This window comes from Equus quagga, chromosome 17 (assembly GCF_021613505.1).
Source record: "Equus quagga isolate Etosha38 chromosome 17, UCLA_HA_Equagga_1.0, whole genome shotgun sequence".
Lineage (NCBI taxonomy): Eukaryota > Metazoa > Chordata > Mammalia > Perissodactyla > Equidae > Equus > Equus quagga.
This window is the reverse complement of record NC_060283.1, coordinates 39,817,261-39,832,984: the sequence shown is the minus strand read 5'-3', so window position 1 is coordinate 39,832,984 and position 15,724 is coordinate 39,817,261. Positions and strand designations below refer to the sequence as shown.

At 41.3% G+C, this 15,724-nt stretch overlaps 1 protein-coding gene across 4 annotated transcripts in view; it reads left to right on the top strand.

The window, feature by feature from the left end:
- DIS3L2 (DIS3 like 3'-5' exoribonuclease 2) overlaps positions 1-15,724 on the top strand; it is a 359,659-nt gene that overhangs the window by 239,827 nt on the left and 104,108 nt on the right. For all 4 annotated transcript variants that reach the window (XM_046644635.1, XM_046644634.1, XM_046644636.1 and 1 more), the window contains one exon: positions 8,971-9,078. In XM_046644635.1, the coding sequence (XP_046500591.1) occupies positions 8,971-9,078 (108 nt within the window). The remainder of the gene's footprint in view (positions 1-8,970; positions 9,079-15,724) is intronic.

Genomic DNA, 15,724 nt, shown 5'->3' with positions numbered 1-15,724 from the left:
AAGGTCTGACCTGACCCAACTTTGATCCTGGCCCTGAAACGTGCTTAAGAGGACTTAGGACTCTATGGCTCTTTCCTTTTCTGCTACCTAAAGTGCTATCAGTCTTCATCCAGTTAGCATTTATTGAGTACCAGCTGTGTGCCAGGTGCCAGATATATAAAGATGAGAGAGATGCTGATCTTGCCCTGGGGAAGTCAGAGGAGGCGGGCATATAACAAACAGTTACAATACACTGGGCTCCCTGCGGTAACAAAAGTGCTCCCAAGGTGAGCAAGTATTACAGAGGGGAGAGAAGTTGTATCTGCCTGTGGTGGTGGTAGGAGAGGAGCTTCTACAAGAGCCAAGAAGGCTTCACAAAGCAATTGGTTTTTGAGACGTGTTTCACATTTTGAGTAGAAAATTTCTAGCTAGGCAAAAGTGGGTGGGGAGGACATTCCAGACAGCAGCTAGGAAAAGCATGGAACATTCAAGGAACAGTATGTAGTTTGGAATTGCTGGGGCATAAGTTGCAGGGGGTGCCAAGAGATGAAGATACAAAGAGAGGCCTGGAGTGGTAGGCTAAAGAACTTGCACTTCATCGTGAGGGGAGGTAGAGAAGTGACATGGTCTCCTTTGACTAAGATAGAAATCACCTTAGCAACCGTGTGGTTGAAGAATAGTGAGGCTAGAGGCAGCGAAATTGTTATCAGTACCAGAGCCCTTGCCCTCAGTCATGGCCCCTTGAGGGTTTGAGTAACCACCCAAAACAGATGGGAATCTCTGCTCACAGAATCTTAAGAGAGTTTACCAATGTGGAGGTGTCCAACTGGACCCCAGGAGAAATAGAACAATAGATGTCTTCAGCCTGGTACCGAAATGGAGATCCTGAACTAGGAGCATTTCACATTCACCCCCAAATTGCATCCCCTCTCAATCCAGCAATCCATATCACACAATGCAGAGTGAAGCTAGGCAAATGGGAGAAGTTAGCTTCCCACTGTTATCTTTGCTACCTCCTGGGAAATAAGCTTTGGAGGCCCTCTACCAGCTTCTCCTTGAGAGCTCTTGGTCACTGAACACAGAGGATCCAGGCTTTACTGAAGACCTCTTGGCCCCAGTGAAGGTGTTTGGGCCCTCCCTCATTAGCAGGACAAGCAAAAATCAAATTACCGAATTCAGCCTGTCGTCTACTGGGGAAGGTAAAGGCACTGTGTCCTAATGTAAATGAGATTACAGATTATCCTTGGGTTGAACTTAGCAAGAAGATGCAGAAGTCTAGAGAAGAATAAGGAATTCTTATCCAGAATAATCTCCACTCCTGAATTCCACTACTGGTTTAGGAGACTATTAGAATATATCCCAAGAGACACAAAGGTGAACAGTGGAAGATGGAGAAGAAAAGACTCATTCGAGAGAGATCTGGAATGTAAAACCTATGGGACTCAGGAACAGATTGGATGTAGCAGGGAGAAGAGGGCAGAGAAGTCACAAGGTAACACCCAGGTGTGTTCTGTGGGAGAGGAGTATGTGTGTGTGTGTGGTTTTTTTGTTGATTGCTTATTTAACTGGGGGTAGGGTGCTGCTGTTAAGAGAAATAGGAAATACAGACAGAGGAGCAGGTGCAGGGAGGAAAATGCTGAACTTTGTGTTCTGCATGCACAGTTTGAAGTATGCATGGGAAGTTCTAATCCATGTGTCCAGAGGGTGCCGTAATAGAGGGATCTGGAGTTACAAGGAGATGCAGGACTAGAAATGCAGGTATGGATGGGATTTGTGTGACAGTGGCAGTACAAACCCAGGAGTGAAGGAGATCCTTGGGGAAAACATACAGTGAGAAGAAAGGAAAGCGAAGCGCAGAGGGTGAAGAGCCCAACACTTAAGCCGGCTGAGGAAAGGAGTCCAGCAAGGAGAGTCTCAGACTGCCCACTAGTTCTGTGTTTCAAAAAATGCATGCACCTGTAATATGTAACATTTTACCTGATGTATAGTCACTTAGGTGTGCACGGAAAGAAGACAGAGGTTCTATACCAACATGTTAACATTGTTCATTCTAAGGCATGAGGCCTCAAAATTTTTACATTCTCGTGTTTTGGTTTGTTATCACCTAAAATTTCTACAGTAAACATATAGTTTTTGTAATTTAAAAATATCATATTGGGTTAAGAAGTGAAAGGAAAGTGAGAATGAAGATAGGAAGTGGAAACTATTTTGAGAAGCTTAAATGAGAATGAAAGGGAGGGCCTAGAGGGAGGGGGAGTCTAGATTGGGCAGGAGAGTATTGTTTATTGTTCTTAAGAGTTGGAGACCCACCTTTATTTAAGGTCTATGAGGAAAACAGAGACAACCAGAACAGATAGCTAGTTGAAAAGCGTTTGGGCAGGGAGGGGGTGGCTCAGAAGTACAGACAGAGGCCAGGCTCTGACAGGGAGGGCACTTGGGAGATATCAGGCGACTGAGCTGCACATGGAAGTTAGGCTGAAGGAAGGGACTGGAAGTATGCTTGGGAGGGCTTGAGTCTGAGGTTCTCAGTTTTCTCTGTGAAAAAGAATTGAGGTTTTCTGCTGAGAACAGGGGAGAAGGCAGTTGGGTCGGAGGTTTGAGGAGAATATTAAAGTTTTGGAATAGAGTCTGAGGGCATGGAGGAAGGAGCTAACCAAAGACAACTGAAAGGATGGGCAAGCCTCCACTGAGGTAAGAGCTGAGACTGTAGAGATAAACCTCCACATAGTCTGGTGACTTTCTCCATCACCGCTCAGCTAGGAGTTGCAAAAGCAAGAAAAGAAGATTTTAAGATTGATTGCAGTGTCTGTAGAGTTGAGACAGTGAAAATGAGGGAGTTGGAGAACTTTGAAGGAATTATCCATGTGGCCCACACTGAGTAGGGAAGCTAATGAGGGCAAGGCAGGACGCAACTGCGGAAGCTATCCAGGAGTCGGGGTGCATAAGGGTTTGTACCGTGCTAGTGACGGCCAGCAGTTTCTCAACTCCTGGAGAGACCGTTCTTCTCTTTTCCAGTTATACACCGTGTTCTGCCCTTATCGCCCCTGCCTTGAGTCTCCCCAGGTGCCATGGCAGATCTGACATAGCCAGTGAATGTGCGTGGACCACTATGCTGTTGACCAGGCGGGTCTCCTCTGAAATAACAGGACTGGTATTTGAGGAAGCAGCTTATCGAGAGTGGCTGCCTATCTCTCCAGCTGCCTCCCATGGGGATCCTTCTGTGCTATGGACTTGACACATGTGCTAGGTGTCATGGAGCACATTCCCAGTGGCCCCTGTAGAAATCAGGCCCGATTTCTGAGAGACCATGATGTGCCAAACCACAGATGTGATTGTAACATCTTCATTCCTTTGCCTTTGAAAGACAGAGAAATACCATCTGCTGTTTACAAAACTTTGTGGACATACAGACTGTTTTCTCTGAATCCCATCTGAATTCTGCCCCAAGATCTGGTGAGAGTTTATTAAAAGGAATACCCTTTAAAAATTAAAGTTAATTATATTACCCCAAAAGTATTAATGTTTAGGTTCTTCACAAGCACTTAGGTTCTTTGGCATCTGGCCATTGCAGTGTTAATATTAAAATGTTATCTTCTATATAAGATACAGGATACTAAGGAATGTTTATACCCTGAGCCAGCCACTGAGTGTGCCAATAGTTTTTAGGAGAGAGTAGCCAAAACTGTTTATCTTATACTTAAAATGCTAGCTGCCTATGAAATTCTTATGTAAAGATGTTTACATAGAAATTTATCATGTATTTCATAGAATGTTTTAGGTGATGCAATAAACAGTAAACATAGAAAAAATAGGTGATTCATTTAGGGGGCAAAAGTCAGTCATTCATTTGCAAACTCAAAGTGTCTCCTCTGTGTCCAGTGCTGGATGGAGAGACAGGAACAAGAGCTGGTCCTCATTCCTGCAGATTCCATGGTCTAGCAGAGGGGATAGGCACATAAAGAGGCAATTAGGGTGAGTGTGTTAAGAGCTGTAGAAATGTCGTGAAAGAGCAGGGAGGATGGAGTAAGTGATTGTTTAGGACTACCTCAAATCCTTTTTGAAAGAACGGGTGGGTGGGAGGGAGAAGTATACAAAACACAATACAGACTTCCCCGGGGGAATCTGGAAAAGCCTTTTAGAGATGATGGTGAGCTGAATCTTAAAGGATGTGCAAAAGTTGGCCAGATGCAAAACGTCCAGAAAGGTGTTCCAGAAAGAGGGAACAACATGTGCAAGAGCTGGAGTGGCAAGCAGGCCTGGCAGGGCAAAGGTGTGCAGTGAGCAGGTCCACGTAGCTCGGTTACGGTGTGGAAGGGGAAGTGCCAGGGCAAAGGCTGACGGGGAAGGCTGAGCCAGGTGACCAAAGGACGTGGTAGACCGTGGGGTGGCCAGTGAGCTGACTTTTCTTGAGCGTCTTCAAATCGTTTTACTAATGAGAAAACAGAGACTCATAGAATCATACTAGCTTGCCCAAATAGTACAGGGAGTGGTGGGCCCAGGATTAGACCCCAAGTCTATCTGGCTTCAAAGCCTTTGCTCTTTTTCCTGCATTGTGCTGCTGATGAGTCTGGACTTCACTCTATTGTTTAATGGCCTTTAGGCATTTTTTTTAGTGGTAAAGGCATTTTTGCAAATAAAATCTTAACCTTAAATTCCAATATATAAAAACAGATCAAGTTGTATTTCATTAGCATAAATAAGCTCTTTTATTTGTGGATAATTTTAGATTTACAGAAAAGTTGCAAAGACAGTACAGAGAGGTCCCATATACCACACCAATTCCCCCGTTGTTAACATCTTACATCACTGTGGTACATTTGTCATGACTAAGAAGCTGACAGTGGAACATTACTATTAACTAAAATCCATACTTTATTTGGATTTTGCCAGTTTTTGCACTCCTGTCTTTCTGTTCTAGGGTCCAGTCCAGGGTACCACATTGTATTTAGTTACAATGACTTTCTTTTGACAAACACGGAAACGTGAAGTCAAGAATTATGTTACATTCTCAGATACTCTGCTTTGTGATTCAAAATAAGATATGCCTTGAACACTTAGAAGAAATGCTATCTGTAGAAAAGATATTAAGCCCTTGACTACAAGCATGCAGGGTGAGCAGCCTGCTACCAAAGTACTGTGGGTATGATTATCTGATAATGCAGCCCAGAGAAGAATCCAAGAATGCACTCCCAATAAACTCCATTTAGTCTGTCTTACTCAGCTTGGGCTGTCATACAATATACTATAGACCGGGGTCTTAAACAACAGACATTTATTTTCTCACAGTTCTGCAGGCTGGAAGTCCCAGATGGAGGTGCTGGCCAGTTCGGTTCCTAGCTGAGGGCTCTCTTCCTGGCTTGTAGACAGCTGTGTCCTCACATGACCTTTTTTCTGTGTGTGTGCAGGAGAGGGAGGGGGAGTTACCTCTCTTTCTATCAGATCAGAGCCCCACTCTATGACCTCATTTAACCTTAATTACCTCCTAAAGACCCCACTTCCAAATACAATCACATTGAGGGTTAGGGCTTCAACATGGGAATTGGTGGGGGACGCAGTTCAGTCCATAGCATAGTCCAAAGGCTGAAATTACATGAAGTCTTTACAATTCAATCATGAGACAGTATGGTATTGAAATTTTCCCCATTTTGTACAATGTGTTTATGCCGGTAAAAATGTTTTGTTTTGTAAAACACTTGATACACGCAAGAAAATGTTAAATATTTAGATCACGTTTTAATATTCGTTAAATAAGTTAACAATGAAAATACAGTGTCATCTGAACAGATGGTGCAAAAGCAATGGCAGGAAAGAAATTTCAGAAGTGATTGTCTCATAAAAGCTGTTATCAGAAGTTTTCAGGTGGTCATTAGGTTTCATATTGGTGTTAAAAAGACAAGGCATCCTTCAGAACCCTGCCAGGTAATGCCGTTCAGTTACTTTATTTGTTATTGGTGTGGGCCATGAGTTCTAGAATTTACTTTTCCATACCAAAGCTTATTTACTGTGCTGATGGTTCACACAGAATTGGAAACCACTGGGGTTTGTTTTGCTTCTGCTGATAGAGAAGCTTAACTAGTTAACTTTCCCTCAACTGGAACATAGTTGCCCCTCGTGTGTTTTACTTCTCAACTACTTAACACAGAGTTACAGTGTTACCCATGCTTAACACTGCAGATGGAGTAGGTCCACAGTAAGTGTATTGAATAAGTGGCTGTTAGTGCTGCGTTTTTCACCTGGGTGGTGGAGTGAATGATACTGCCGGTAATCAAGAAAAATGTGAGAGAAAGAGTAGATTTAAAGGAGGGAGGGAGAGACTTTGAAGTAGCTTTGGGAAATCCAGGTGGAGATACTCATTTCATCTTTGGAATTTTAGAGAAAATAAATAACTTTCTGAGATAGCTGTAAATCATCATTTGAAAGTAAGTTGAAGAGAACTTCTTTTTTTGCTGAGAAAGATTTGCTCTGAGCTAACATCTGTTCCAGTCTTCATCTGTTCTGTATGTGGGTCACTGCCACAGCATGGCTGCTGAGTGGTGTAGGTCCACACCCAGGATCTGAACCCAGGCCAGTGAAGCGGAGCACACTGAACTTAACCACTAGGCCACGGGGCTGGCCCCGAGAACCTTTTTTTAATTAAAGAAGGTGTGCCATTGAATCAGTTTATTATGGGATAGAAAGATCAATAAAGGGAAGAAATAATTTAGGCTTAAAAATTGCAGAATGAATGACTAGTTGACCACAGTGTTCATCTGGGGAACCTGGATTTATGAACCTTTCAGTGATATTTTATTGGAGTATTCTGTTAATGTTCCAACATGTGATTTAGTCATTTGTGGTAGTTTCAATTACTAAAGCATTGATTCAGCAATTTTACTTTGATGAAACTCTGTCACAAGTTTACACTCAGCCTTTGGGTTCTTTTATTTTCCCTAGCTTTATTGAGGAATCATTGACAAATATAATTGAATATATTTAAAGTGTACAATGTGATGATTTGGTGAACATATACAATGTGAAATGATTGCCAAGATCAAGATAATTAACACGTCCATCACCTCACATAGTGAATTCTTTTTGTGTGTGTGGTGAGAATGCTTAAGATTTGCTCTCATCAAATTTCAAGTATATAATACCCTGTTATTAACTATAGTCACTATGCTGTACCTTAGATCCTCAGAACTTATTCATCTTATAACTGACTATGTACCCTTTGACCTACATGTCCCCATTTCCCCCTCCCTGCAGCCCCTGGCTATCTCCATTCTACTCTGTTTCTGTAAAATCAGCTTTTTTTTTCTTTTAAGATTCCATGTATAAGTGGTACCATACAGTATTTGTGTTTCTCTGTCTGGCTTATTTCACTTAGCATAATGCCCTCCAGGTTCATCCATGTTGTCACAAATGGCAGAATTTCTTTTTATGGATGAATAATATTCCATTTATGTGTATGTGTGTGTATATATATATATATATATATACACACATTTTATTTATCCATTCAACCATTGATGGACTCTTAGGTTGTTTCCATGTCTTGGCTATTATGAATAATGCTACAATGAGCATGAGAGTGCAGATATCTCTTCAAAGTACTGATTCCATTTCCTTCAGATAAATACCCAGAAGTGGGATTGCTGGATCATATGGTAGTTCTGTTTTTAATTTTTTTAGGAAATTCCACGTTTTCCATCATGGCTGTACCAATTTACATTCCCCCAACAGTGTACAAGGGTTCCCTTTTCTCTGCATCCTTGCCAACATTTGTTATCTCTTGTCTTTTTTGATAATATCCATCCTAACACGTGAGGTGATATAGACACTAAGAAAGCAGTCCCACTTACAGTAGCATGAAAAGCTATAAAATACTCAGAAATAAATTTAACCAAGGAGGTTAAAGACCTGTACACGGAAAACTGTAAGACAATGATGAAAGAAATTGATGAAGATGCAAATAAGTGGAATGATAGCCTGTCTTCTTGGATTGGAAGAATTAATATTATTAAAATGTCCATACTATCCAAAATGATCTACAGATTCAGTGTAATCCCTATCAAAATTCCAGTAGCATTTTTCACAAAAATAGAAAAAACTATCCTAAAATTCATATGGAACCACAGAAGACCCTGAATAGCCAAAGCAATCTTGAGAAAGAACAAAGCTGGAGGCGCCACACTTCTGATTTCAAACTGTATTACAAAGCTGTAATAATCAAACCAGTATGGTTTGTTAGTGCCATCAAGTCGATTCCGACTCCTAGTGACCCTGTGGACAGCAGAGTGGAACACTGCCTGCTCTTTTTGTGCCATCTTCTCACCTTCCATCACTATATCAGACAACACTCTGATGCTATTCGTAGGATTTTCGTGGCCAATTTTTTCAGAACTGGGGGGCCAGGTCCTCTTTCCTAGTCTGTCTTAGTCTGGAAGCTCCGCTGAAACCTGTCCACCATGGGTGACCCTGCTGGTGTTTGAAATACTGGTGGCACAGCTTCTGGCATCACAGCAACACGCAGCTACCACAGTATGACAAGAGACAGATGTGTGGTTCCTTGGCCAGGAAACAGACCTGGGCTGTGGCAGTGAGAGCACTGAATCTTAAGCACTAGACCACCAGGGCTGGCAAAAATAGTACATACTAGCATAGAAACAGACACATAGACCAATGGAACAGAATGGACAGCTTAGAAATAAACCCACATATATATGGTCAACTGATTTTTGATAAGGGTGCCAAGAACACACAATAGGGAAAGGATAGGGGAAAGGAATGTTTCCAGTTCACATTCACATTTGACTATAGAGGCCCATAGAAAAGTAGCAGATAGTGTAGTCTTTCTGCAGAGTCTTCAAGAAAAAGAGCTGCATCCATCTTCAGCTTGCTCTTGAAGCTCAAGCTGTTCACCGGAACTCTGCCCTCTGGGCTGCTTCTAAGCCTGTGATAAACTCCTACAGATTGGAGAAGGATGCTCATGGGCCTGTTCTCTGTTTGCAGGTCATCCCCATGCTTCCCAGGCTGCTGTGTGAGGAGTTGTGCAGCCTCAATCCTATGACTGACAAGCTGACCTTCTCCGTGATCTGGACACTAACTCCAAAGGGCAAGGTAACAACTTACATCCGTGTCCATTCCTTTCATTGAGTCCCTGTTAAGCACCTACTATGTGCCTGGTGCTGAGTTGGAGTCCCATGGTGGTAGGATGAGGACGCTGTAGGGGCAGCTGCCATAGAAGAGCCCCTGCCTGTGAAAAGCTGTCAGTCCATTTAGAAGGCAAGACTGACCCTAAGCGGTTAGAAAGCAGTTACTTGATTTTTATCTATTACCAGGTGAAGGAAGAAGGTGCGTAAGCAGAGTCACGTGGGGGAGGCTTGGTCGGGAGGTGGGGGTAAGTGAAGGCGAGTGTGGATGGGCAGCAGCAGGAGGAGCAGCCTGTGCTGCAGTCGGGAGAGCGGGCCCTGTGAACTCAGGAGGATCTCTGGGAAGGGTGCTGAGTGGGGGAGATGGCGAGCCTCACGTGCCAGTCCCAAGTTAATGGTTCCTCTGACGTGTCATGAGTCATGAGAAAGGTGACAGTCTAGAAAGTTAGTGCTGCCTCATTGTGCAGGACGACCTGGCACTTTGAAGATGAATTAAATTTGTCCAAGGTAATGCCATAATCAAAGCACAAGGTGGTAAAATCATGTACTGAGAACAGAGAGGAGAAGAATGTCAGGCATTCCCTAAATATAGGGAATAAATGAGACAGATAAATGAAAGATGACTCTAGAAAAAACTAGTCCCCTCCCTCCAAAACAGAAACAAATCTAAAGATCCAAAAATAGGGTAATGATTAAGTAAGCTATGGTACTGACTCAATGGAATATTATGCAATTACTAAAGCTATGACAATGACCATGTAAGAACATGGGAAATGTTTATGCTGTAATATTAAATGGAAGTTAAAAAAAAAGATATTTAATTATAAAGAGGTTCCAAATAAAGATGGAGGATCAAATACCCACATTTACTTTCATTCCCTCCCAAAACCTCACTAAAACAACAGTAAAGAGATTTTTTTTAAAGACATAAACCCACAAGGACAAAGAGAATGGGATAGGAGACAACAGCAACAAAATTTTGGAAGCTGAGGAGCAGATGGATGAGTGGTAACTGACTTAGCAGTCCTGAGAAAGCTGAATCCTGAGCCAAGAATAGAGAAAGCCAAGGAACAACCGAGTTTACACAGCAGAACCCTAAAGAAATTCAGAAATTGACAACACCAGTTAACTGTAAGGTGGGGAAGAGGTGTGTGAAGAGGAGATTAACTGTATTTTGGTTGAAAGTTTATTTAAAAAGATTGCCCCTCCCATAACTTAGACCAAAAATTTATTCTCTGGACAGGATGAAGTAAAGGATGTCTGAACTAGGGGACACCAAGCATACTTGATGGTAGTGGTCCCTCAGGGGAGGTTGAGTGAGTGCTGGCATACTGAATGTTGAGGCCCAGCTTGCTTTTCCCACCAGCCTCAGGATTCTAGTAGCCAAGCCTAGAGTCAGGAGGTGGAAAAATCTTTCTCTGAGGAATCTGAGTAGGGAAGAAGACTTAAAGATGGTAACCTCAAGGGTCTCCCACCCGGCAGCCCAGCTGTGCCTCCCTACAGTAAAGCTCACGGACAGTAGCTCCACCCACACAAGCAGAGCTTTTAAGGGTTTCACTGAAATCAACTTTTTAGTATTTCATGTTTGTGTATGAAGAGACACCCAGGAGGAAAGCCTCTAACATGAAGTAGGGAAACCAAAACAAACACACAGAAAAAAGCAGCGAGGACGGAGCCAACTATACAGGGGAAAGAAACTATCATTTATATCCTCAGAGAATTTATTTTTAAAAGAAAGTATCTATATCACAAGATCTAGATATTTTTAAAAGGAAACATTCAGAGGGGAAAAAAGAGCTCTTGGAAATTAAAAACATGATAGAAGTAATGAAGAAGACTCAAGATTCTGGTTGGAAGAGAATGTTGAGGAATTAGTCCAGAAAGAGAAAAGATAAAATTAGAGGACCAGTCCAAGATATCCAACCAACATCTGTTCAATGATCATTCCAGAAATAGAGAACAAAAAAAAAAAACAGAGGAAGAAGTGATCAACAAGATAATTCAAGGAGCTGCCCCTTAATGAAGGATGTGACTTTCCAGATTGAAAGAGCCCGCTGCCCAGCATGGTAGTGGAGGCCTGTCATCTCCAAACCACATCGTCGTAAAATTTCACAACACTGAGGACAAAGAAAACATCGTATAGGCTCCTGAAGGAAAAACAAAAGAATCACATACAGTTGGGCAGAACTCAGAATAATTTAAGACTTTTCTGTCATAACCCTAGAAGCTAGATGACAATGAAGCAAAGCTTTCTAATTTTGGGAAGATTGTGATTTCTATGCTAAAATTCTGTACCCAGCTAAGCTATCAGTAAAATGTGAGAGTAGGAAAAGCCATTTTCAGACATGCAAGGTCTCAAAAAAATGGACCTCTCATACACCCTTTCTCAGGAAGCTACCAGATGTGCTTTACCGAAAAGAGTAAATCAGATATAGTATTCAGGAAGCAGATGCACCAACATAGGGAAGAAGTGAAAGAATCCTGTAGATCACAAGTCAGCAAACTTTTCCTTTAAAGAACCAGATAATAAATATTTTCGACTTTATAGGCCATTGGATCTCTGTCACAGCTACTCAACTCTACCATTGTAGCATGAAAGAACATAAATGAATGAGCACGCCTGTGTTCCAGTAAAACTTTACTTAAAAACAGGAGACAGGCTGGATTTGGCCTACAGGCCATAATTTGCTGACACCTGACCTGGATGATGGTGAAGAAAGTTCATAGGAGACTAGAGCTACACAGATATAGAAGACAGCTGATCCAGATTGGAGCAGGTCAGAAGGCATGAGGAGAAATGAAACAGTGAAAATATCTACGTGTCTGAATTTTTTGAGAGATTCTTTAGACTAGCAGTTATCAAACTGTTTCATCTCAGGACCTGTTACACTAAAAATTATTGGGAACCTCAAGGAGCCTTTGTTTATGTAGATTACACTGTTTCCCTATTAGAAATTGAAACCAATGAAAATTTTAAACATTTGCTTATGTCAATTAAAATAATAAAAATAAACCCAATTCATGATATGTTGACATTTTATGAAAAACAGCTATTTTCTAGAACAAACTTAGAGAAGCTTGCTCTACATTTTTGTAAATCTTTTTCACGTGTGTCTTAGAGAAGACGTTAAACTGGGTTCTCATATGTGCTTCTGTATTCAGTCGGTTGGGATAAGTTATTTTGATTGAAGTATGTGAAGAAAATCCAGCTTCAGGCAGATAGATAGTTGGGAAAAAAAAGGAGTATTTTAGTAACTTTTTCAGATAATTGTGGGTATTCCTCTTTGTACTACACCAGAATTTGACAGTAGTTTCTTAGTTGCAATCTAGAATCTGAAACCATATCTGCTATCGACTGGATTGTGTTCCCTCCCCGAATTTCATATGCTGAAGCCCTAACCCCCAAGGTGACTATTTTTGGAGGTAGGGCCTATCAGGAGATAATTGAGGTTCTGTGAGGTCATAAGAGTGGGGCCCTGATCTGATAGGATTAATATCCTTATGAGAAGAGACCAGAGAGCTTATGCTCTCTCCCTGCCATGTGAGGACACAGTGAGAAGGCTACCATCCGCAAGCCAGGAAGAGATCCCTCACCAGGAACCAAGTTGGCTGGTACCTTGATCTTGGACTTCCCAGCCTCCAAAACTGGGATAAATAACTATCTGTTGTTTAAGCCCCCAGTCTGTGGTATTCTGTTATGGCAGCCTGAGCAGACTAAAACAATATGGATTGAACTTTTTTACCAGGTTACATTAAAATCTGTTCGTCTGCCTTACACTTTGAATGGATCTTTACCTATGCTTGATTTTTTATCATGCATTTAGAAATTTAGGTCCTTTAGAAAATATTGGCTCATTATGCTGATCTTCTAAATGTGGACACCTTTCATTATATGATATCAAAAATCACATTTGTTAATATCACTACCGATCTTAGACAAGCCTTTAAGTATTAGGAAATATGTGTATCGTGTTAGATACAAAATTTCCAAAATTCTAATTTTTATGAAAGCTCAAATTTTATCATTGGCAATACATAATGTCAGCTGTTTTCCTTGAAGTGCCAAATAACCATAGTTTGTGTGTCAGTTGTTCCTTCAAGTAAAAATGGTGTTCTGTGAAAAAAGCAATTAGTTCAGCTCACAACTGAAAATTATATAAATGCTTTTCCTCAAGACAACCATCATACTTCAGCATACGGCATAAGTGGGAAAGACAAGTACTCAAAGACTGAGACTTAATAAAATTAATAACTTTCACTGCTTCATCAAGAACATTCGGAAGTGAACTAGCTTTTGTTCCCGTAAGTGTGAGGTGGTGAAGAGTACCCTGACCAGGGTACCATTTGTTGCCATTGCCTGATTCATGCCAAGGTACCAGCTGTTTTCTCCTCCACTGCTTTTGTACTATGAGTGCAAATGTCAACACTTGGAAAAGGGCAGATAATGCCTTAGCATTATTATGGAAATAGTCTGACGCCATGGATCCCTGAAAGGGTCTCATGGAGCCCTGGGAGTCCACAGACCAGAGAACCACAGTTTTAGACAGTTGATGGAAAATTTGGGATGGATTAGTATACAGAATATATACAGAAAAGCCAAGCAAATTAAAACAAGACAGTTATTAATTCCAGTGAAAATAAAAAGTTGTGGAAGAAAGAAAAGTAACACTTAGTATTTTCATAAATATAATAGTTAAGTTTGATAGTTATGATGTAACTTTATTGGGAGGAGAGGGCCTGGAGCGGTTATGTGGGTTTGGTTGGGGGAAGTGAGTGTATGTAGAAAGAAAAATAAATTCTCTTCTTCTGTAGTGAAAAGTTTGTGTATAATGCTTAAACTGAAAAATCAAGAAGTAGCAATCAAGCTGGTTTTATAGAAATATAAAAGTAAGTACTGAAATAATCTGCTAAAAGAGGTGAAAGTGGTTATCCTTGGGGAGGGGCAGAGGAGGGAGAGGGGTGGAGGGCTGCTGTTTTCATAGTAAGCCTTTAAAACCATTTGACTGTTTGAACTATGGATACTTTAATTTTTATTTTGAAAAATTTTAAACATATGTAAAAGTTAAAAACATAGCACAATAAGCCCACTATCCCTATCTCCCAGATTCAACTATTGTCAACATTTTTTTTTCTTTGCCAAAATATTTTAAAACAAACCACAGACATCATGTCATTTCACTCATACTTATTTTGATATATGACTCTAAATAAATTGTACATTTTCTTACATAATCACAATGCCGTTAGCACACCTAACAATTGATACTAATGCCTTGGTTTCATCCAAAATCCAATACATAATTACATTTCCCAGATTGTCTCCCATTGATTTGTCCAAACTGGAATCCAAAACAAGTTACACACATTACATTTGGTTTTTACAACTCCTAAATATCTGATAGTAAGTTCCTTTTTAAGAGTCAACAAGCAAACACTATCTGAAATATGAAGAAGGATTTGTGAAGACAGTATGCCAGCAATCAGATTTTGGTGGGGGCAGGAACATGCACGGGGAAAAAAAAGAATGAAAAAGACCAGAAGGAAGTAAAATAGAATGCCAACAGTGGTTGTATTTGGGTAGTAAGACTATGAGTAATTTTTTCTACTTTTTTGTATTTTCTACTGTTTTTTTGAAAACATGTATTGCTTTTATATTTTTATAAATGCTTATTTTTGTGAAAGTTTAACTAAATAGAGAATAAAAGCCCATAGAAGAAAACTAACTTGAGTCAACAGAAAAGAACTTTGAATCTGAATTATGCCTGCCAGGGTCAGACCCAAGAAATAAAAAGCTGCCTGACCTAATGAGCTTCTAAAATATGAGGGTCATAAAAGAAGCACTAGAAAGTGGCAAACTCTGAAAACTCAATTGGTCTTTAGGGTTTCTGTTGGAGGCAGTGTCTAGTGACCAAGCCTTCTGGCACCAGGAGGCTGGAGAACAGGTGTGAAGTAGACACAGCATCCAGGAGGGGATGCTGGGCCTCCATTAAACCAAGCCAAATAGGAAGTGCAAGGATTTGGACTAGGGACAGTCATGGAGCAAGACCCACTAACCACGCTCCTTGTACTGTGGTCATCCAAACACCCTACTCAGACCAAGAGATCACATGAGAGGCAGACCTGGTTGGTTAGTCCTGGGATGTAGTGACAGATGAGTGTCTCTTACTCACAGTCAAGATGCATGAAATGAGAGGTCAGATTCCAGACTCCTGTCCAAGGGATACTGCTTGTGCAAGGCAACTGGCAGGGAAAGCCTGTGTTGGGGGCGGGGGGTGAGGGGGCATGCAGATAGGAGAGTCAGGGAACCAGAGAAAGCCGGTTAGGAGGGAGGTGAGCCTGCATCAAGAACCCGAATGAATGAGGAGGAGGGTGGCCAAAGCCTGAGGCTGGGTTTGTATGTACTGGTGGCCTCTTGTTGTATAAGGGCTTGGACTTAGAAAGAGCCAGAGCAGGGCCAACAGCATCATGCCCCTACTGCTGTATGACACAGCCACCAGTTCCACCTGGACTTGAAGTGGAGAAAACTTTGTGCTTTTCCTTAGTCTACTGGAATGTCTTACTTTCTGGAGCAGGTGTGGTCAGCTATAGAAAGGCTATTCTAACTTTTTTTAAAC